At 46.5% G+C, this 23,505-nt stretch overlaps 1 protein-coding gene and 1 long non-coding RNA gene across 24 annotated transcripts in view; one reads left to right on the top strand and one right to left on the bottom strand.

Annotated features, from left to right (window-relative positions):
* The window catches only part of IKZF2 (IKAROS family zinc finger 2), a 103,730-nt gene extending 98,001 nt beyond the window's left edge, over window positions 1-5,729 (bottom strand). For 6 of the 22 annotated variants that reach the window (XM_015867965.3, XM_085552770.1, XM_085552777.1 and 3 more), the window contains exons 1-3: window positions 5,572-5,729; window positions 3,103-3,151; window positions 2,329-2,433 (exon numbers count right to left, since the gene is read on the bottom strand). In XM_015867965.3, coding sequence (XP_015723451.2) covers window positions 2,329-2,433; window positions 3,103-3,136 — 139 coding nt within the window. In that variant the 5' untranslated portion in view covers window positions 3,137-3,151; window positions 5,572-5,729. Of the gene's footprint in view, window positions 1-2,328; window positions 2,437-3,102; window positions 3,185-4,434; window positions 5,042-5,571 lie in introns of those variants that run through there. The other 16 variants (XM_085552773.1, XM_015867964.3, XM_015867970.3 and 13 more) reach the window with 9 other exon arrangements.
* A 323-nt stretch (window positions 5,730-6,052) lies between these two features.
* On the top strand, window positions 6,053-22,435 carry LOC107316466 (uncharacterized). Of its 2 annotated transcripts, none has more exons than XR_014948102.1 (3): window positions 6,053-6,293; window positions 8,867-8,994; window positions 21,001-22,435. It is a non-coding gene; the product is annotated as an uncharacterized LOC107316466 (long non-coding RNA). The 2 variants fall into 2 exon arrangements; XR_001556370.3 differs by having other exon boundaries at window positions 20,788-22,435.
* Window positions 22,436-23,505: the final 1,070 nt, after the last annotated feature.

Genomic DNA, 23,505 nt, shown 5'->3' with positions numbered 1-23,505 from the left:
CTGTGGTTCAAAATGAGTCAATGGAACGCAGGAACAAAGGTCAGAACGCAGATCTCTACCCTGCAGGTGCATATCCTGGGCACACAGCAAAACGGGGCCACCCGCTCCCTTGGGACAGCTGGCAACAGAACCAGGACTGAAACGTTTCAGGTCGGAGCCGGGGCGATACCCAGCTGGGATGGTGTGCCCTGGGTTTCACTGGAGCGGCAGACCAGCAGCAAAGCAGCAGCTCCGCTAGAAATTAAACCATGCTCAACTTTACACAGCCATCTCCTCTACTTACAACACACTGCTACTTCACGGGCCTCCTTGCAGCACTGCAGCAGGATGGACAACGGCTCAGTCCAACAGCAGCAGCTGAACTTGCACATAGTACAACCGACAGCCATTCCACCTCACCTCTAGACGGGCTTCCCGCTCCCCACACATCAGGCCAAAAGCTCTGAAGCAAAGCCTGGTGATTTACCCTATGCGAGCTAGCTTCAAGATTGGGCCAAAAACCTTAAGTGAACCATTTTAACAGACGCCACAAAAGCCGACAACCCATAATCAATACCTTCCATGCTTAAGACAAACCGCCTCATTCCAAAACATTCCTGTGCCTGCAACGAATATAAGAGACAACACATTTCAGAAGCTCTAACTCTGCATGGCTTAAAAACCCCAGATAGAGCCCCTCGTTTTTCAACAGCAGCGCACACTTAACACAAAGCCAGTAGTGATGAAAGCAACTGAGACACCTGTGAGACACCACAAAACACATTTGAAAGAAAGACCATCACCAAGGCGTGTGTTGCACAAACTAACAACACTTAAAGACCATTCAAAACGTTAACACAGAGAACGCGAAAATACTGAATGTGTTAAAGTATTTTTGCATGACTTCATCCTGGAGCTTTTTAATTCCCTAATTTGACTCCGGTTTTTAGTCTAGATTATAAAGAAGATTTAAACCAGGGAGCTTTTTCCCCCTTCCTATGAAGCCTTCCCATTAATAAAAAGGAAACAAAGAAAATGAAGAAAGTGAGTAGTAAAACTTTTACAACATAATAAAATACATCAGAATCCCATTGCAACAGCACTGGAATTGTCTAAAGATGCTGAATTATGATAGGTTGTCATATAAAGTTCAGTCCGGAGTATTAGCAATCATACTCTCTAGCAACATGTATATATAATTGGGAGTTCTTCATAATAACCCTCAGTTTTAAAGGCTCATAAAAACTGTGTTTTACTCATAATTTGTAGGAGGAAAGGAGAAATTCTTAAAGGAGAGGAACATCTTTTTCTCAGTCAGAAAGAGTTGGAAGGCGATACACCACGTACTTTAAAGCAGGCAATCCTAAATGCTTGCTTCTTCTTTAGTGACTTTTGGTGAAAATACTATATAGTCAGTTTAAAAAGATACATTAGATAGATACTTATCTATAGCATGCACACTGGAAATAAAATCAGTATCACATAGTGCAGAAAGGAACCTTCTGAAAGTAAGCTGTAAGCAACACCTGCCAGCATACACTTTAATACAAGAACTGAGGGACACTAAGGTAAAGGTGTCAGCACAACCTTGTAACTCAAAGTAAACAAACTAAAAGGAAAGGATGCTAGTTTTATGAATTGTGTATCAAATACATTTATTCACCTCCGTACTATCATGTGAAAAATAATTACAAACACCCTGTGAGCACTTGATGCACTCAGTATCTCAAATCTCTTCCCATTTCCTCAGTCTCCTCCTAGACACTGTAAAACAAGACCCTCTCAGTGTGCTAGCGAGTCAACTGCTGAGTGCCATAAACTTCCCATTACCCCAGCCATCTCTGGACTCGCCAAGGCAAAGCTAAGCTAATGAATAGGATGCTGAAAGTTCCGAATGGTACAGTAAAATACAAGCTGCCATCAAACCCAGATATTTCAACTTCATACTTTTGCCAGAGTAAAACCTTTTTGTAAATAAGAAGCGTTTGTTTTCAAATAAAGCTGCTTCTGGAAGCACAGCAAACAGCAAAAATAACGCAACAACAATTTCCATTTGGATCGCAAAACCCGATGAAACAAAACAATACCGGCACACGTCAAACTCAGAGTTTTCCTACCTGGAACAGGTAAGGACCAGCTCTCAAATGCCACTTGGGGATAGTTCAGACTGGTAATCCCGTTCATGGTTAGATGAGACACCAGCACCAACAAGAAAACAGAAGCCTACCCCGTCCTTCTCTTCCTTTATTGGCAAAGCCTACAGAAGTGGTTAAGACCAGGAAAGCAAGCCGAGGACCCCGACTAACCCAAAAACGTTGCCAGAGAGAAACACGTTTAAAAGAGACTTACTGCTTGCCACGTGACTTGGTGAGGTATGCTGCCCATTGGGTGTACTTGAGGTGAGGTCAATAGCCATGCTGGAGTGCTCCCTTTCGGGTGAAAGCTCATTGTCACCTGCTTTCACAAAATAAGCCACCCGTAAGTTTCCATCCCAGCAAAGCAACCCCATGATTAACAGCTATGCCTTGCCAGCTCCCTGCACCCCTGTTTGCCTTCCCTTTACTAGGGAAGCCTTTCAAAACCTGTGAACGCTGGATTCCCAGTGGCCAAAAGGAAATATTTGACAGTCTGATTTTAAGAGCTCCCTCAAACCTCCCGTCACCAGCCTTTTGCAAACACCCTTAACAAAAACCCTGCACCAACTGCTCTGTCTCAGCAGAAATTAGTATTACTTCTCCATTTGCAAACACTGAGAATCAGAACCGGGGAGCAGGAGTCTGAATTCCTACTTGACAGGACAGACCTTCCCCTCGGAGCCCCTGATCAGCTGACAGTTAAACAATGCACTCAAAATAAGACATTTTGCCCTAACACAGAGAAAGCAGGAGAAACGCACAGCAAAAAGCAAGGAAAGTTGCTGGCGAGGTGCTCACTCACGCACCCATACCCACACATTTCCCATTCACACACAAAGTTTACGTTTAAATGCCATTAATTCAGTGGCATCCAACAGCAAAGACCGTACAGAAGGAAGCCAAAGTTTCAGGTGCCCGCATTAGAGAAAGAAAGCGGGGGGGAAAAAGAGGAAGCACTATAGAATAATCAAATAAAATGACTACTTACATGTTATATATCCATCAGCAGCCTCTGCTTCCATAGTCAAAGTGCAGTGCTGCAAGGCAGAAAAGTACACCCTCAAAGACACCTGTCAGTATCAACCATTAAACGATTAAACTTACTTAAAGCCCTGAGTAGTTAGACCCATTTTGCTGCTGTTGCAACCATTGCCTAGAGAAACACACAAGTGTGGTGCATGTGCTCGCTTGCAAATCACCAAACCCTCCCTGCAAATCATCAGAGAAATCCAGCTGACCCTTGGGCAGGCTGTGCTGGGATCTTCTTGGTCTGACCAAACCCTCACTGGTCCCCACTCACTGTTTTCACCTCATTTTAGCTTCCCCACCCCGAGTTTCCTCTTGTCTCTTTGAAGCAAGGATTGTAACGCTTAAGGAATGATCAGCTCTCGCAGCCAGAACAGACTTGCAGGAGGTTGGCACTATTAACAATTGCTCTTTCCTCACCTACTCCAGGAGATCCCGGTCTGCCCTAAACAACACAAAGCCCTTGGTGCCCCTTACAGCCCCACAGCAGCACACACACACACACCTGTACACGCACCTGTTCCTCCTCACCTCGCTGATGTGCCCCAGCACGGGGCCCAACATCACACGCAATGCTCCCAGGCCATGCATTTTGTGGCATGAAGCAATCTTAAAGTTTCTGGAAGCACTTTGCTGACACAGAACAAGCTATTACTTTCCAGAAACCCAAGTAACTGTATAGAATGACACCCCCTAGCTATCATTTGATATATATTGAGGAGAAAAAAAAAAAAAAAAGAAAGGAGACAGAGAGGGATCAATAATCTTAACTATGTTCTTTTAACTGGAAAAGTTAAGAAACCAACATGACCAGAGGAGAATTTTATTTCCTCTCTCCCTCCACGGCCTCTTTTTTGCCTTTAGTTTCAAAACTCTCACTGCACCAGGCAGCTAAATTATTCACAATGAGCCATTTCTGTATTGATCGCCAAGTATATTTAGCCCTGGCTCCTGGAATTTCTCCATTACTTACTGGAAAACAGGCAGCTTCACTTCTTGTCTCCAAAACCACTTCCCTCCCCCTCCCTCAACCCGCTTTCCTCCCGCCTTTCCCCCAATAAATAAATACTTTTCTCTGTGTTCTTCTTTGGTATAAAGCAGATCAAATTCCCAAGGCATTCAGCACATAACACTTAAATTTCAACCTGCCCGGCTGCTATCAAACTCTCTCCAGTGACTGATTTTTCCACATGACTTTCAAAACAACAACAATAACATAAAAAGAAACCACGTAGAATTGTCTAAAAAAGTTTCCAATACGGGCAAGCTGCTTCCTCAAGCCCTCCCAAATTACCTTCTGTTCCCCCTAGTCCAGGTAGGCAGGCACACACTGAGGAAGGAGAGAGGCATCAGAAGCAACAGGGAAAGAGCAGCCCAGCCAATGGAGTGAAGGAAAGAAACGGGAGGAAGGGAGGAGGAAAACAAAAAAAAATAATAATAAAAAAATAAAAAAGGCACAGAACCATCCGTAACCAAAATTAAAGCACCGTTTAGGGGTAGGAGGGGGGTTATGTATTTTGCTTTTTCCTTTTTATTTCTTAAAAGTCGGGAAGAAGAGAAGGGGGAAGGAAAGAAAAGTTTGCTCCCCGTTTTCAGGCTGTGATGGGGAATCCCGGCGGCTCAGCCTTCCAGCAGAGGAGGGGGGAGAAGGAGCTGGAGACACGGCGAGGTGGGGAAAGTTGGAGAAGGGAGAAAAGGGGGAGGTGGAGGCGAGGCGGCCGCCCCGGCACTTACAGGTGGGGCATGCGGAGCCGGGCAGCGCGGGATGAGCCGCCGGGAGAGCAGCTCAGGAATGGCACATACTTTCAAGGAAGATGAAGAACAAAAAGGGAGAGAGGGAGGGAGAGAGAGAGAGGGAGGGAGAGGGAGGGAGGTCAGCCGGTGCTACAGCAATGCGATTAACCAGCAGAGAGAGAGAGAGAGAGAGAGAAAAACTTGATCCACCGGTTCCTTCCGAATCGACACGGCAACCGGAGCGGGGGGGCTCGGGCGGCAGCGCACCGCCGGGCGGGCATAGCCTAGGCCAACTTCCCGGAGCTGCTCCGGCCCCGGGCAGCTGCCCGCCCCCCACCACCACGAGCTGTCAAAGTGATCCAAGTCCTGCCTCGCTGCTCCCATTAATTCTTTTAGGACCCTCTTCCCCCTCTCCCGTTCCCCCCCACCCCCCGTCGCACGGCCGCCGCGCCTCAGGCCGCAGGTGGCGGCGGGCGCCGAGGGAGCGGCGGCAGGGCCGAGTAACGGGGCGCACAGCGAGAGCTGCGGGGAGAGCGGGGCGGGGGGACGGCGGGGTGGGAGATGGGGGGAAACACACGCGTTGTCCCCGAGGGGAGCAGCAACAAGTCGGGCCGGGAGCTGAGCGCCGTGCTCCCGGGGGAAGGCGAAGGGAGAGGGAGGGACGGCACGGGGAGGGGGCCGCCAGGCGCACATTTACCTCAGCCGCGCAGGCAGTGGATCACTTCCATGCCCCTTTTGTTTGTGTTTTTATTAGTGCCGCCGCCCCGCGCCCGTCAGCGGCCGCCTATGGAAACTGAGGCAGCGGCGCGGTCGCTAAGGGTAATCCTGCCGGCACTTCCTCCATCTTCGGAGAGCAGGGTTAGCCTGGGACAGCTGGTCAAACCCCGAGAAACCGATCCGCCCTCACACACACACACGCACTCACTCACTCCCTCACACACACACACACACACATAGGCGCACACATACACCGAGGCGAGCGCGCACCCGCCCGCAGGCGCGCCCCCCCCTCTCCGCGCGCACACGCACACACCGAGCGGGAGCGCGCCTCCGCCCCGCGCGCCTCAGCCGTGATGGAGGGAGGGAGGGGGGCACGCAGGGGAGGGGGCCGCTGTGCGGGGCCGCTCAGCACGCTCGGCAATCGATTAGAGGACAAGTGCCGCCTCACGAGGACACGCACACGAGAGCGCGCACCGCCCCCTGAGGGCACGGCGGCACCGGGCGGCACCGCGCTGCCCCGCACGGCTCCGAGGGCCGAGTCGGTCGTGATTCAGCGCTTCTGTTTTTTAACCGGCCCGTGCCCGGGTCGGTGCCGTGGGGATGCTGGGCGTTCTTAGGAGGCGTTTTATCCCATAAAGATGCTGGCACTGCTGGGTACTGCGTGAGGAAGCGCTGCCACAGGTGATGGAGCTGACAAAGGTAGGCACACAAACAGGAGAAGGGCTGATGGAGCCCGTCCTGTATCCACATCGGAGCAGAGAGCTTCATGATGTGCTGAGCGGAGCTCCTGCACTGCTCATACCCGCACTCTTTGCAGGTACCTGAGCCAAGCTAATCACTGCCTCACCAGCGCTACAAATTTTAGCCAATTAGTCATGACACCACATCTGAGAAGCGGGTTAATTTAACTCTCCTCACTTTGCATAGGAAGGAGGCAGAAGGGTTAGGGGACTGGCCCGAGGCCATGAAGAGCGGTGTTCAGAGCTGAGCCTAGAAAGCAGACTTCTTGTTTCCCACGCCTACGTTTCAGCAACTAGACTTGGCTTGCCTACCTCAGCAAATAGGCTGGCATAGCTATAGCTGTGTAATTACACCGTTACCGTAATGCTGGAATAACTCTCCTTGTGGACGTTCTCCACCAGGTGGAAAGTGACTTCCCAAAAGCATTCACTGAACAGCAAACACTTCATGGTTTATTGCACTTTTTTCCTCCCACTGTGGGGTCACCATTCCCAAGATGCAGGTCTGGGCGGCTTTCGATAGCTCTTACAAGGCGTTGGAAAGCATGGGGAAATGTAAAAGGTGGCGTTGAAATGCTGGAAGTTTTGTCGTTGAGATTTTTATGGCGCTTTTCATCAAAATGTTGAAAGCTGAAAGCTTCCAGCTGGCTCTCCTTACAGGTAATAATTTAATAACTAACAGCTTTTCTCCCAAAGCTGTTGGAACCGGCTTGAGTCATGGAAGCTGATGGGAAGAGCCAGACCCGTCCTCTACAGTAATTATTTCTGGTTTTAATCCCGCTGCTCCGTAAGCTTTCAAAACCAAATGAAGCTGTGAAAACAGGCAAGAGTGACCAAGGGAAAAGCAGGGGACAGGCGCTAACCTGAAAGGGTTCACCCTTAAAAATTAATTTGTTAAGTGCAAAGACTGCAGAGATGAGAGCATCTTCGCTCCAGCAACGTGGGCATAGCGTGAATCACTGGTTTCATTGCAACATTCAGCTCTGCCACAGCTCACGGGCTGCAGTGAGAGTTCCAGTGATTTCCATCAACCACACAACTGCCCCCAGATTGTACTATCTGGAGGCTCAGGTGCTGGTTTAGGGATCAGGACTCCAGAGCTCACGTCCAACCCTGGTCAAATGGTGTGATTTCAACCAAATTGTTATTCCTCTACGTTTCAGTTGTGTTGTTAAATTGCAGCAAATAATGCGATGAGAGGTTTTTCTTCAGTTGAAAGCAGTTCTCAGCTTTGCTTCAGACTTCTGCCCCGCTATAGAAGCTGTATGGGCAAATCTTTTAGAGCCATTTGTGGAGCTCCTTTCCCCTCTGTTTCCATCCATGGGACCTAAGCAAACCTAACACACCCTCTCTGCCACAACAGCCCAGCTGCCCATGGGACAGCCACCCAGTCCTGAGACTTGTGTCCCCAGGATACTATGGGCCTCAGTTCTCCTTCGCTCTGCTGGAGGCAACAGAGCTGCCCCATTTAACATGGAGGCTGGAAGGAGAAATTAATGCCTTATTGCTCGTCATTAACATGCTCCAATAGGTCAGTGATGGGCTCAGCCTGTTTTCAGCAGAGTATTTAACTATATAAGCATTTAACTTGTGCATGTACACATTCACACAAGTTACTATTCAAAACAGCCAAAAAATTATATAAATTCTGGTCTAAATGATCTGGTTGTCATTATTTTGTGTGCTTTTGTAAGGTCAAAGTATTCTAGCAGTTAGCTCCCCAAAAACTTGTGTTAGGTATCCACAAACATAATAGCTTATCGCAGCCAAAGCTCGAGGTTTATTTAGATTTAGGAAATGAAAAAAGGCATATCTACCACAGTGCTGCCTCGGACGGCTGTGAACACCACTGAGCAATGGACCTCCGGGTCAGCTTTCATGCCTTTAGACTGAACCCTCTCTTTTCTGAGCAAGAAGGGGTACTTTGATGACAAATTGGATCGAATCCCAATATACTTTGGACAGGACAAATGTAGACCTTTCTTTACTTAACTGTGTCGGGCCATCTACAACCATATAAGCACTAATCTATTCAGTATTCCATCTCCTCCTCTTTACTACAAAAAAGGCACTGTTTTATGCTTATATGCGCCAATAAAGAGACCTATAAAGAAAATAATGAACATCCTTGAATATTTTCAGGCCATACCCTATTAATTTTAAAAGCGGCTCAACATACTGCACCCCTTGTATTTCAGCAAGATAAAAGCCTATAGATTAATTCCTATTAAAACAGTTGGTATTTTCAGGACATGCAGATGTAATTTATGGAGAGGCACAATGCTCATAATAGCTCAAAGGCCACAGAAACTGTAGATCTGTGTCTGTTACTGTAGTTGTACAGGCATTCATTGTACAGAGAGCGGTTGAAAAGACGGAGTATGTAATCTGAATACTAAATTTGTGAATAGTTTCTCACTTGGGCTGGTTAGGCTTTTCAAGAGCAGCGGATGCTTTGTGGGGGACTTTGTAAGACATTCTGCTAACACATCACGTGGTTGCTGTATTTTCTTCTCTTATCGTTCCTGTTAGAGCTTTATTCATGAATGCACGGGATTGATTATTAGAAGGGCACAAGCTCCTGCTCTATTCTCTCCACCTGAAGTCAGCGTGCTCCATGTGAGACAATTTTCACAACAAATTCTGCTTCTTCCTATCAGGTGAGCAACTTGAGGTGTATATAAACCATAAGTGTGCAAGAGATCAAGATTCTTCCCCCTCCACAAGCACCCCAATTGCTGTATTCAAGTTACTTGGGAAATAGTATCGTATTTTATGGTTTATTATCAACAATAAAAGTGTACAGGTTTTCTATTTTATTATGGAGATATAAATGTATATGGATGCATCACTTATGAGGCAGGGAGATTCTGAAGTGTCCTAACAACTTTTAATTATGACACGAGCTACCAAGTGTGGATGTTTGAGGCTGGGTTCATCTCTATTCTTTGCACAGCTCCTAGCACAATGAGGCTTTATTTATGACCCAGCATCCCACTTAGTACTTCACCAAGATTAAGAGTCAAACTTTGCTTATAACCTGAAATCTCAATACCAGCACGACTGAATATGTCCAGTGTTGAATGGGGAACAGCACAGTAGTACACAGTTCAAAGGTATGGTGGACAATTTACTTTACTGAACGATGGAGGCATTTAGGCAGTTGTTGCTCAAGCTGAAAGTTGGTAACAATTACAGTTGTTGGTTCAGTTTAGCACTGCAAAGTATCAGGGAACATCCAATGACCAATGACTTTGCAACATTTAAACGTTTGGTGGGAATGGAGTTCTCTTTATGTTTGTCTTTGACAGAATTAACACAGATCCCAAAAGGTCAAATGCCTCCAGTTAAGGTCTGAAGGGGCTTCTATAGAAAGGTATTTATTAACATCTTCCTTGATGCTACTAAATTAGGCTGCAGACAGCATGGGAGCAGGACTTGTAAGGATCAGCCTGTTGTGATCATCATGGAATCATCGTAGCATGGCCTGGGTTGAAAAGGACCACAGTGATCATCCAGTTCCAACCCCCTGCTGTGTGCAGGGTCGCCACCCACCAGAACAGGCTGCCCAGAGCCACATCCAGCCTGGCCTTGAATGCCTGCAGGGATGGGGCATCCACAGTCTCCTTGGGCAACATGTTCCAGTGCATCACCACCCTCTGGGTGGAAAACTTCCTCCTAAGATCCAATCTGAACCTCCCCTGTCTCAGTTTAAAACCATTCCCCCTTGTTCTATCATTGTCCACACTCATAAACAGCTGTTACCCCTCCTGCTCCCTTGCTCCCTTCAAGTATAGCATGGCTACATTCGTAGTTCTCATTCTGTGTGAAAGCCACCCAATGCTTACATATCTGAACTTGTTAGGAGATCATCTCTAAAACCTGGCTAAGGTTCAAGGGATAAGAACATGATCTTGATTCCAACCTACCTCTCAGAGGGCAGCATGCACCAGTGGCCCCTTGGAGTCCAGGAGCCCCAGGAAAACGCCCAGCCAGCAGGGCACAGGCCTCATCAGCCAGAGCATCGTCCCAGAAAGTCAGCACAAATTTACTGGGATGTACTTTGCTATCACTAGTTCTTGGCCCTTCCCCTTCACTGCTTTTCCAGCATCATGCTGGTGCTGTTAGAAAGCCCAGGAGAGGTCATGGCGTATCTTTCAGACTGACACCAACTCCTGAAAGCGTGTGGCTGTGCTGTGGTCTGATGCCGGGGAGCAGGGCAGGGGTCAATCCCCTCTGTCCCATTCACGTTTGATCAGCGCTGCTCAGCACAATGCACTGAAGCAGTGCAAGCACCTCGATGTGAACAACCACGTCTGCAGTGAGCACAGGGGGTGAAGAACTGCCATCCAAACCAGTCTGCTGGTCACCGCAGAAACAGTATGTTGTCAGAGTCTCATGAGTAATGAAGCCAGAGCATAAAATTGTCTGAAAAAACAGAAACGCCCAGCTCTCCACCTCCTTAAGAGGCACAGTTGAGCCAAAGCTTTACACTGTCTCATCTCAGAGGTGAAGCACAGCATGGAGATTGACTATAAGCCTTGATCACTGTGTTCAGTTCTGGAGAAGGGTGTTCATCTCCCTGTCCATTTACAACTCAGCAATAGGCACCTTGTTTGGCCTTGTATTTCCAGGCTGCTTCTAGAGTCTATGGAAAAAGATTGGTCCATCCAGGTTGCAACTCCAGCCACCAAAATTCAATTCCACAGAAGGGTGTTTCCTCCCCCAGTGACTACAGAAGGAGGCTGAAGAAATCAGCTGGGCTAAACTGCACTTAAAATGGGTGATTATCCTCCTTTGTACTTCAAGTTCACCTCGAAAATGAAAATGATCATGTTTTGTCTCCTCTGTCAACTCTGCTAAAAATCAGGAATGCCTCAGGGAAAGGGCAGGGACTTGGCTATGGCTCTGATGGAGGCTGTGCAAGTGGATAGTTGAGAATGTTTTAAAAACAAGGCTTTTGTGTGCCTCCTTTGTGGCCATAAGGGTCGTCATACAAGCGTCCTGGTGTTGGTGAAGATACGGTGGCCTTAAATTAACTGGCCAGATAATCACTTTTGAAGTGGATTCAGGTTAACTTTGATTAACCACAGACAACAATTTAGATAATTAAAATCAAACATTAGCATCTTTTTACTCTGCTGCCAGTGTTACATTAAACAGTGTTTGACCACAGCCTTTAAGAGCTGTGTATTCGTTTTTATTGTAACAATCTGCTGCCTCCCTCCAGCAGCAGAACCGATACAGCTTTTCTCAGCTTGTTTTGCTTGGTGGTAAGGATTCCTTAATTTCTCACTTTTATGTGTTCTTATTTTACTCCAGTAAAGAAACAACATTTCTCTACACCTTGACATTACCCACACATAACTGTGCAAGCAAGGAAAACATAATTTCATTCTCATGGTTTGAAAATGCATCTTTTTCCCTGGCTGCTTGTTTTTAAGCGGGCGGTGTTTGCATTTTCTGCTTCTCCTTAGGGTGTTCAAATCAATGAAGACATCATTAGGTCCCTCTATGACAAATATGGTCTTTTCCTCCTGGCTTCTGCTAATGCATTGTAATTCTTTCTGAGATCTGGAAGAACAAATGTTGCTTTCTTTTTATTAACAACGCTGGGGATTCTTCTGATTAAGATTTTGGGTGGTGCAATGATGGCTAAAGATGTGGTAGGCCTGAGCTTATAGCACAAATATCAATAGAAGTTTTCCTACTGACTTCAGCTGGAAAGAAACAGCCTTACAGTGAAAAATAAAGACTCGGTTTATACGGCTATAATCAGGACACGAGTAAATAAATAAAACCTTGAAGATATTAAGATCATCATTTTTGTTTTAAAAATTGTTCTCTGAATAGCTTGAGCCACACAGCTGAGGTGTGCTGCCCAGAACAGAACTGTCCTGATGCAGAACATGCACAGTTTATAGTGAGGCCATACGGAAGTACTGGGTCTCAACTTACTTTGTGAAGAAGCTGAATGCCTCTGGTAGGAGCTTGCTGCTGTTCTGGGTTTGCTGGCTTCGTTTTTAATTCAAAAGGGGTATAATTTTGTGCTCAGCTCCAAAGTTTGGTTAAAAATAGCATTGAAAATGACCCTTAAAATATGAAAATGTTTTTCCATGGACGTTGTATCCAAAGCATCCGACTTGATCACAAATTGATTTCCACACTGTACTGAGCTGCCTTCGTTGGCTGACAACAAAATGATGACTCCCTGGTAAGGTTATTGCTGCAGGTTCTTGCAAGGTTTTTGCATGTTTGCACGTATGCCCTATTGAAATAAAGCGTTCTGACCACAGATGGTGGCTTGTCTTGATGTAAGATCTCCGGTGAAAAATCCTCAGTTGTCATCAACCTTAAGTTGGAGGTACCTAAAGAGGAACAATCGAGACTTACCTACAATGTAACATTTGTGACTGTTCAAAATGGATTGAGACATGCTAAAAAGAACAAAAACCAAAGTACCAAACCGTGGGGCTGACCTCCTCAGCATAGAAATGTTTTTGCTGATTTTTTCCACTGCCTCCTTCAAGAAGTAGTTTCTTCCCTTAGACAAGGGAAGCTCCATCAGCTCTTGCATAGAGCAAAACTGACACCCACTGGCCACCCCCAGTACTTGAGACACGGTGAGCTTGTGAGCGAGCCTTGCCTCAGGGCAGAGCCAAAGACAGAAAAGATTAAGGAACCTTCTGGTGCATCTCGGTCCTTCTTCCTTACAACAGACAACATGAGCATAGCCAGCAGTAGTCCCCAAGGCCTTCTGCTGCAAAGTGGGATGATGCACAGCACAATGCATGGGGTCCCCTACATTCCTTTGGTGTATCATGAAGGACTGGTCGAACCAATGCCTTTCTGGGTGGACCGGCTTTACTGACCGTTTTTATCCCTGAAATTCAGGATGAGGTTTCACAGGGTCAGTCTCAGCCTTGCTGTGTTTATGGTCTGCCGCACTTCCCTGCATGAGTTGTTTGCCATCAGCCATCCGCGTGCTTTCTGCCACTCAGATGGAGACTGACTTAATTCTCTTCCCATGTAGGTCTCACTCCTCTGCGTCCCAGTTTTCTCTGTGCAGTTCTCATTCCTCTTCACTGTCACCTCTGATCACTACAGCTCTGTTAGCAAGGCTCCCAAAGATAATGTTTCCAACCAAGCAGGGGCTCTGCACTGTGTGAAGACGTGTCCCTTTCTTCCTCCTTGTCACAGCACAGCCCAAATCACATTGCCATTTATACTTCTATTTTTCAATTGCATTGAATGCTTCTGTCTGATTTGCTACACACTTAGGCACTTTTAACATGATTGCCTAGTAAGTAGCTCCTTCCTACTGAATATCTTTGTTTTAGATTGTATTTCTCTCCTCGTGGAGAACTTCAGTCTTCCCAGAGATTCAATCTAATTCTTTTATTTCCTCCACATGTAATATATCATCATGCGCTACCCTCTGCTATTATTTCTTGCTCTCATCTGCTCTTTTAAACTCTTCTCCACTCTGCTGCATGTTACTGATTTCATGCAGTACATTATCTTCTACATGGAACATGTCGCTTTGCTGAACAGTACGTTATTATACTTCATGTAACCAGTGCGCCCTTTTATGCCTGCACGATCACTTTGCACTTTAGCTATTTTAAACATCATGGTAGTACATTATTCAAAATTTAAGGCATGGTATCTCGAAAGCACTGTTCTGTTTCTTATCGCAGCTTCCAGGCAGTATAGAGCAGCTTCAGCTGTTAAACAGGGAAGGATTCTTTTTTCAATGCTAAGCAACTTCAGCCCATGCACTTTTCTCCCTGCCTGTCCCACTGAGCTGGCTCAGCCTGCAGGGAGGAAGGAGCTGGGGTAAGCTGTGCTCACCTTTCCTAATGCTCACCCACTTAGATCTTCTCATGAGGGCTTTCAAGGATAGGTGAGCTATGCTCTTATTTCAAATAATAATTTTTGGAGCCTGCCAACAGAGTCCAGCACTCTGACTCCATCTCACATTTTCAATTTTAGTTTCTCCAGATGAGTGAAGCATCACCTTGCATTGCTTTAGAAGAACTTGATGAAGTTACAAGATTATTCAGTGATGCTTAATAGCTGGTTAATTAAAAGTTTGAAGCCAACATGCAACAGCAGCTTCTGTAGTGTGAACAGAGGCCATGGTGTTACTCCATATTTACTGTAATGTTATTTACACCCACGTCAGCCTCAAAAGCTTGTTCTCAGCCATGGCCTGACTTCAGAACAGGCTGCATCCTGAGCTGTGGATACGAATGATCTTTGAGGGAATCAACCCAAGTTGTTGGAGCCATTCATTGTCACATGCCCAGTATAAATATTCTAAGGGAAAACACTCCCCCCGCCACCCTTGACTTTCTAAGTCCAACTGCTTTGAATTGGCCCTGCCATTAGCAAGACTCAGTTCTGAAGTATCAGTCTGCCATGGCGAGCCAGCAAGGGACAGGCTGTGGGTCTTGGTTAACAAGCTATAACTACTCAGGTGATGGCTGTACAGCAGTATCTGTGAGCACAAGATACCCTGTGAGATACCCTTGTCTGCCAGTGCATTTGGGAGCAGCAGGGAAGGAGCTGGAGGGAAAGCCATATCCAAGCACAGATGTATCTGAAGCCTTCAGCAGAGTTATCCTTTACTGAATCTCACTTTGCATTCCAGGCTTGCCTAGATTACAGTTTCTCCCCAGCTTAAGCATGCAGTCTCAGGGACAGAGGATGAGGACTGCAGCATGTGGGGCTCATTTGTCCCCAGATGTCACCACTACACAGAGGTGGTGGGACTGAGGGGACACCTTGCTGTCTAAGCATCTTGTCCTGATGTCTTGGTCTTAATTAACTTTTTTTAAATAATCATCCTATCTACTCCAGTGAATGCTGTTGAGAGTTCTTCACTGAACCATGAGCTGTCAGGTTGGTATGTTACAACACTTCCCTCCACTTTCTTATACTAATACTGAGCAATGTATCTGCAGCAACAGAAACAATCATCTTATCCTATACAGCAACAAAAGACTTGAGGACAGTTCTGAATCTGGAACCCTTTGCAAATTTACACCAGCACCTTTGCAGGTTTGGATTTTGAAAAAGCCATCAGAGTGGGAAAAAAACACATAGAGAACCTTCAAGGTCAGCAGTGCATTTATTTTCCTGAGATCACACTGATGGAAGTGTTACAGTAAAGTTACAGTGCTCCTGGGTAAAGACTAATCATGTACTCCGTACTTTACCATATGTTTATATATGTAGTCTATATATGTAGACAGTTGGGTGAGGGTTCTGTGTGAAACGAGAACACTGGAAAGCATCAAGGGCTACCAGCTTTCTGATTGCCCATGCCTTCAACAAGATTCCTCAGTGTGTATGCACAGAAATCCAGACACCCAGTCTAGACTTGCAATCCAGACACTTCTTATAAGCGGTGTGTATTCTGGGAGGAAATCCCAAGGGACAGTTTGAACAGCACTTCCAATGCAAGCTTGTTTATAGAGTCGCAACCAGTATTTCCATGGTTTCACCAGCTCTGTTTCTGTCAAGAGACAACTGCTTGGTTTTCCCTTTGATAAGGTAGAAGCACAGCTATTTTCTTCCTGGGCATTGCCTTCCTTTCAGCACTGTACAAGATGCAGACCTTTTCCTTCCAATTTGCAGCTTTGGTTCCCAGTCAAATGCAATGCTTAAGCCAAGCTCTCCATCTGCAGTTAGCTCTGTCTGGAAGGTTGGGTTAGATGAGCTCCAGAAACATATTTTCCAACATGAATTCCTTCACATCTGCACTAGTACTAACAGTGCCTAGTATTTACTTTAAGCCTCCCATGACCCTAAGAGGAAAAATAAGGCTCAAAGATGTTACAGCCCATAGATGCAAGAAGCAATGGATGTCAGAGTCAGGAAAGGCAGCATAAGGTACAGAAATAGAACTCACACCCAGTGGTTTAATCATTTTTGCTGTATCATTCATATCAAGGAGAGATTTCAAGGGAAACTGCGCTCTCATCCCAATTTTTCTGCCCTTCATGCATATTTAAAATCCATAGGCGATTTCCAGTCTTTCAGTTACCTTCCTGTGCTTTGGGTTTTCTTGTCTTGTTTTGCTTTGGTTTGGTTTTTAATTTATTTGCCAAGTTCTTTCAAAAATGCACTGATCAAAGGGCTTTGTGGAATTGTAGCTTGCTTTCTACCTTGTCATAAATAATGGAGATACGCAGCCGAGGCACGGTGAGTGTGTGGCTGTACTATTTATCGCTTTCCTCTGGGGAGCCATTTATCTTAAAACTACTACGTTTTACTTTCTGAAACGTGTCTGATTGTAACGCTTGCAAATGTAGATGTTGAAAGTTGGCTCCGATAATTTATGCTCTCACGCTTCCAGATCACACGTTATTTTTGAAGCTTCCCTTTTCACTACAATGTTCCCCATTTTCTCTAAAGCAAAGAAGGGGGGAAAAGCTCACCTACAGTGCAGCTACATGAAAGCTGTGTGGACAGAATGAAATCTGCATTACATTGCTCTCAATGCCAGGCCATTCATTTTGGGCCGCAGCCTACACTGTGTATAATTCTAAGGCCAAAACCACAGGGAGAGGGCAGAACTTAGTAAAAACTACTAAACATTTATTGATTTAATTAGTGCAGAATAAGGGAAAAGCGGAAAACAAAACTAACCATATGAGTTTATGGTGCCTGAAGACTCGTCCTTTACAATTTACCTTAGTGGGCAGAAAAAGCCGCAGATTGATGGGGTGTGATGGAGTGGAAATGATTCCACTGTCCGTATTTTCCTTTTGCTAAACTGAAAGTTTTCTGTTGAAAAAGAACAAAAAAAAAAAAAAAAAATGATGGAGAAAGATGGGCTAGTTTTAGTCACCGTTCTTGCTGTTAGCCCACAGCTGCAGGCAAGGCAACAGACTGCAAAGCAGACAGAAAGAAGTACCCAGCAAAGGCTCTGCAAAAGGAAAACAGATGCAGAACAACTAAGGGATAACTTTGTTTGCCTTATTCTGGTCAAGTTCCTCATTCAGAGTTCAAAGCACTCAGTATTCCATGATTTCTTGCTACCGTTTTAAACAAATGAGACCTGGGGCAGTGTCATACATTGGAGGGCATTCCAAACCTTTTTGTGCCCTCCACATAAACCGGGGCTCACATTGCTGAACAACAGCGATCCCCAACCTGACACAGAAGACAGCAGAAACCTACAGGGCTTCCAGCCAGTTTGGGGTTTGCCCAAAAAGAAAACCAAAACGATCGATCATCTGCTACCTCTGCATGTGCCTGTTTGTGTTAGGATGCCAGTTCTGGCCCAGCAGAGTAAATTGTTAGGATGCTTCGTAGTAGTGGCTGGGGACTGCAGCTAACAAGCACATCCCTATAAAGCAAGAGGCTCTCACAGAACAGAGTCAGGGTCATGCGGGCTGCCTGCTGCCTCCTCCCGTCAGAACACTTCCCCCATCAGAAGGTTTCTAGAGCAGGAAAGAGAGGGGTGATTTACAAAACAAGTCAAAACTTTCCACTGCACTTGAACTTTCTTCTTCTGTGGTGAAAGGCAGGCAATTTTGATGTTTATTATCAGTTTTTCCTATTGTTATTGTACAGGCTTAATGTAACTGCCGTGCCATAATAATATACATCTGCTCTTTGAAATGCAGCAGTGAATGTCAGTTAGGCAGTAGTTCTGCTTCTCATGTAATTAACATCCCTTTCTTTTAAAGTAAGCGATGAGATGATACATTAAAGTCCCCACAGAATGAACCAGATAGCGTCAAAACTGTAGAAAACACAACAGAGATGGGGGCTGCCTTTCAGCACAACCCTTTGGATGCACATTTAAAACCCCACAAGCGCTTTGGGGCCTTGGGCAAGAGTGCTGCAGTGATGTGCAGGCAGGGAGAGCAGGGCAAAGGGATGGATGGTGCAGGGCTGCGGCCCCCTCTGGTTTTGGAGCCTGCCAGGCTCATGTGCATGTAGGAAGAATATCACAGTGCCCCAGGCCCTGCCAGCAGCTCCTGGCCAGCCTTGTAAAAGACAAGTCCTGGCACTGTTGCCTCCAGCAGAGGTACTCCCAGCCTTGAATCACCCCACCTGGCTCACAGCACAGCACAGCACCCTGTCGTGCAGCATGGGGCATAGTTTGTTGAGGCTCTGGGCAGGCAAAGCCTGGGCTGCTTTGATTTCCTTTTGTTCTCCAACCCATTTGTCCACCCTTAAACTCCTGTCTTGCTATTTTTCTATGTACAACATTGAGTTGCATTAAATGTTTACGATCGTATTACAGGATACAGTTTTAGTTTACTATAATAAAAGGGAGTTGGTAAGACTTCATTATCTGTGGTGGCAGAGGAAGAATAAAATCTTACACCTACAAGTTTGTCCGTAAGAGAAACAGAGAAACCAAAGTCGCTGTAACTGGCCCCAGAGTCACTATATGTCATGATGCTGGACATGGAGAAAACCAAAGCTACAATTTCATTGCCACTGCGTGCATCATTGCAGGGCAATTCCCTTTTGCTTCCTGTGCTGCCATGGTGGGAAGTGGGCAGTTATTGAAGTACAGCAGCACAGCCTCAGCAAGGACCGACTTATATCCGACTATGGGAGCAGAGCTCTGCAATTCCTGTGATCTTTTCCTTTAAAATATAAATTGCTGGTACTTTAATCATTTATCAGAAGGAAGAGAGTGTTTGTTTCAAAGGCACAGAATGGAGGCTTTAAAATTATACTTTGCTCATCTGTCCTTCTGAGCAAATGCAGGAGTAAGAAGGTTTTTAGGCTGTGCAGAGATGCTTTAATTCCTTTCAGTTTTACAGGTAAAAAAAAGCCCCTCCTCCTCCCTCCTACCAGGTGTGTGTGAAGGCACATTTCGATACAACCCTGTTCTTGGTTTTGAGTTCTCTGTAAAAGAAAAATAAAACACACCAAAGCTGAAACGCTGTGCTGACAGCCCCTGCAAAATACTCGCCTCTTCCCCACCCACGGCATGTAAGAGCTGCAGAGGGATGCAGAGAAAAGAAGAGACGGCAGGTCCGAGGGAGAATTCCCCGCGGTCTGCAGGGAGGAGCTGTCTCCCCCATGTATTTCTTGTGTTTCCTTCTGTTCCTTCTCCTTTCCCCCTAGAAATCTGCTCTGTATGTCCCTATGACAGCGGGGCAAGCTGCAGCCCCGCTGCCCAGCTGTAACCTCCAGGTGTGCTGGGGGATGCAGGGACCCAGCTGGGTCCCCTCTTCTCTCCACCCGCCCCACTCCACTGCTCCAAGTTGGTTTTGTTTCTGCCCCCCTTTACCAGCAGAAGTGGGGTTTGGCAGGGCCAGGAGCTCCCCGACTGTCCCATTCATTTTGTAGAAGAGATCTGGAGTGTTCACCAACTCGTCTCCTTGGGCTACTTTGTAAGCAGCCATCTCGTGCCCTGTAAGGAGCAGCTACCTGTGGCACACTTTGTACATCAAATTCCCGTTCAGTAGTTTGCATGGAAAGCACTGAACATTCAAGAGGCTTTTTTACACAAACAGTATTATTAGGACTTGGGCGCTTCTGCCCACATGCAAGAGAGTGGAAAGCTGCTTTCAGGACTGCCGCTTGGAGCAGACCTGTTTGAGACATGGTTTTGTGGGACAGTCTGAGCCTCCCAGGCTTTGAATTCTTGTGGCTTCCAGCTCTGGGGGCAGGGGGGCTCAGCGAGCGTCAGCCCAGGCTCCTCAAAGCTGAACAAGAAGTTAGGGCCTATTAGTCAGAAACCACCTCAAAGCTGCCGAGCTGGAGGATGCTGAAGCCCCGGGTGTGCTATTTAACACCTGCCTGCTTCTGCTGCAACTGTATCCTACCAGGCTGGTTCCAGTTGCATTTGTGGTTAGCTAAGCAAAACCCCAAATCTTCAGCAATGACTTCAACACTTTTTTCTAGGGCTGCTGCTGAAAAACGTCAGCCACTTGGCTACCTTAATCTCAGTGCAGTTTGTAGGGAAAAAAACATAGGTTGAACTCCCCAGCTCTCCATTCTATGGACACAGCAGTTTCAGAAACCAGAGGTGGCTGGGTTGGAAGTGACTTCTGGGGTCACTGGTCCAGCAAGGAAGGACAAAAGTGAATCGAGGGGAAATGGAAACAAGTTGTAACAGAAGGAGACCATTAGAAATGCGTCGGCTCCTAAGAAGTAAGGATCACCATGGGTAGCAATATTCCTCTGCAAATCCAAAGCCATCTGCTGGGGCAGCACAGCAGCGTGCTCACAGCTGTGGGGATGTGGTCATGTCCTTCCCGGCCCTTCTCCCTGCTACCAGCATCGAGTGATTAACAAGCTTTGGAAGCAGGATGGTTTTAAATGGAGTGTCCCGTGGGTATTCCTCACTTAAGAGACAAACCAGAGGAATCAGCCACCTGGGAGCAGAAGCAAATATTTATGGATGAGATACAGCTACTAAATTCTCTTTCATGACTGACTTCGTTTTCTTTTCCTTTCCTTTTAAGGGGTTAAAGAGCTTCAAAACAAACCCTCTTTGGAGCAGGATTTCAGGCTGACATCCCCAGTCATCCTACAGCGAGCACACTCTGCTACAGACCTGCTCCCCACTAAATGCCCCGCTCTTCCCAAATGGGAAACCCTGGCTTTGCCGTGCTGTGAAATCTGTAATATTCTTGCATGACCGCTGTTTTAAGTTAGACTGCATTCCTGTCTTTCAGTTGTCAGGAGAGCGTGGAAAGAAGATATTTATCGCATTAGCCCTGCACGATCAAGGAGGAGGCTGGCTGTTTGGGGATGCTTTATTAATGAATGCTAGAGGACATCCACCCCTCCTAAGGTACGAGTGGCTCGTTACTGAAAAATGCAGGGAGATAAACAGCCAAGTCCTCTGTCTTCTGTGGCTCTTCAGTAGGTGTGTTACACTTGACATACGTTATTTATGAGCCTCAGATAGTGCCCAAGGCTAAACCTACCACTGCCATTAAAAAATAAAAGCCGATGTAACCGACAGAGTGTTTCTGCTGCCGGTGGTTTAATAACACGGGTGTCTTTCACGTGACTTGAAAGGCCCAATGCAAAGTGCATCAAAGGAGAGGATAATTTTTCTATTGACTTCAAAGACGGATAAGCCCTGCGGGGCGATGTGCGCTGCTAGGCTCAGGCATTGGGCACCCACCTGAATGAAGCCTCCCCACCAGCCTTGCAAAACACCCACCAGAAACGCTTCCCTCTCCAGGAGCGAGCATCTAGCTGTGCTGCCATCAGGGAAACCCTGCCCTATGGCTAAAAAATGCCTTTCCTTTGTGCCCTCCAAGTCCTCCAAACCTTTCTCCCTCTCCACTAAGTTCAACTCCCAAATAGAAGAGGGGGGGAACCACATAGCTAGCAAATCCCACTCTGTGTTAAACTATCAGATGCATTTTATATCCATGGTGCTCCCAGTCCAGTTATGGCAGAGCCATTTAATTGTATACCATCATGTGGCACCTTTGCCACTCTGACCAAGGAGAGAAGAGGGGGCAGGAGAGAATTGCTGGCATCAGCCAAAAAGCCCCCTGGTTTAAAAGCAAGTTCTCTGGGACAGGAAGGTGTCACAGAGTACAAGATACCCTCCTGCAGTGGCTTCCTGAGCAAAACTGCTTGTGAAATGAGTTTGCTGAGAGCACCCCCCACTCCTGGCGTGCTCTGGCTGCTTGCTGCCAACACATTGCAGGCGCTCTGCAAAGTGCTGCTCACTTGCTCTGCGGTTGCTTGTGACAGCTTGGTTTGGATGGGAAGAGGGAACCAAAGGGCTCTTCTGAAGAAGAGGAGCTACCTGCAGCCCATGCTGCCTTGCTCATCCTTTTCTTTTGCTCTGAGAGGTGATCCCAAACCTGCTGGGCTAATCCCTGTATGCCAGGCATGAGCACACGCATGGGTTAACCCAGGCCTCCCTTCCTAAAACAGAGAGAAACTTGTTTTCCCCAGCACGAAACTCCTGTCGCATACGGGCACGCAGACAGTCATTTTAATGACTATACGCTGTTGTAATGTTAGCAGATATTTTAAAGAGCATATCGCTCCAACAGAAGCCACTGCCATCTGTGCTTCCCCAATTAGGAATGCAAGCAAATATGTATTTTTACAGTAACATCAATAAAATGTAACGCACAAGTGATGTATCTTCGCATTTTTTTTTAAAGGCACAAACTGGGGAGGCAGTCACACTGAAGCCATGGAATTCCCTCGCATGAAGAATGGGGTTTTTAAACCCAAAAGCACAATCCATGCAGGCATTCCACCACAGGCATTTTAGCTTCTAAAACCAGGTCAACTAAGCAGAATAAACGTGTTTTAATATCTTATGCACTACTGGTGGGGGCAAGGGAATGGAACAATGTATTATCTCCAGGAGAATATGGCCTATGTATATATATAGTGTGTGTATGTGCGTGTGTTTTGGAGTTTTAAAAACAGCCAACCCTGATTGCCAGGATATCGTCAGCAAGCAGCCCCTGCCATTCACCTGAAACCCATCTCATGCCTTTTTTTCCACGAAATCCCGTCTCTTTTTCTCCCCATTGGTTCAATGGGGCACCCCCAAACTGAGCCATCACAAATCAGCCATTTGGGAAGCAAACACATCCACATCCTGCCGCTCGCATTGGGCAGACAAAGGTGCTGCGGATGCTGAGCAGGAGCCCCCTGGAGCTGTCATGTGCCTCCGGTGCCTTGCACTGTGCTCGCTCGCCTCTTGCTGCCTTGTTGGTTTGCTTTGGGGTTGTTTTGTGTTGTTGTTTTTTTCCACCGTGCAACTGCACCTTGAACTGTTTCCTTCTACAGCCCCCAGAAGGGAGGGGGACAAACCCAAACAAAGTGAAATATCATCTGCTGCTGCCAGCCACGCATCCCCTCCCTACCTGGTGCTTAATGCGATAATGAACCTTCCCGGAGGAGCTTTTGTGGTTGAGGGCTTACTGAATAATAATGCAGTGCAGAAAGCACACAAAGCCACATTTCTGTCTCGGTTCTTTTTCTTTCCTTCCCCTCCCCCCAGCCCCAAATACACATCTGATCAAAAGTCAGGCTGCAATTAAAAAGAAGCACAGTTTGCTTCTTTCATTTTCTTTTTTCCCTTACACCACTGGATGGTCTTTCATCAGCAAACAAAAACAGGGTAAATGTTTTCTCAGCCGTGGTGAAGGTTATACTTTGTAACAGTGCTTTGTGCTTCAACACCCAGC

This window comes from Coturnix japonica, chromosome 7 (assembly GCF_054131305.1).
Source record: "Coturnix japonica strain WE chromosome 7, WE-NBRP24, whole genome shotgun sequence".
NCBI classification, from domain to species: domain Eukaryota; kingdom Metazoa; phylum Chordata; class Aves; order Galliformes; family Phasianidae; genus Coturnix; species Coturnix japonica.
Note: the sequence above shows the minus strand (reverse complement) of the source record. Positions and strands in the feature narration are given on the sequence as shown.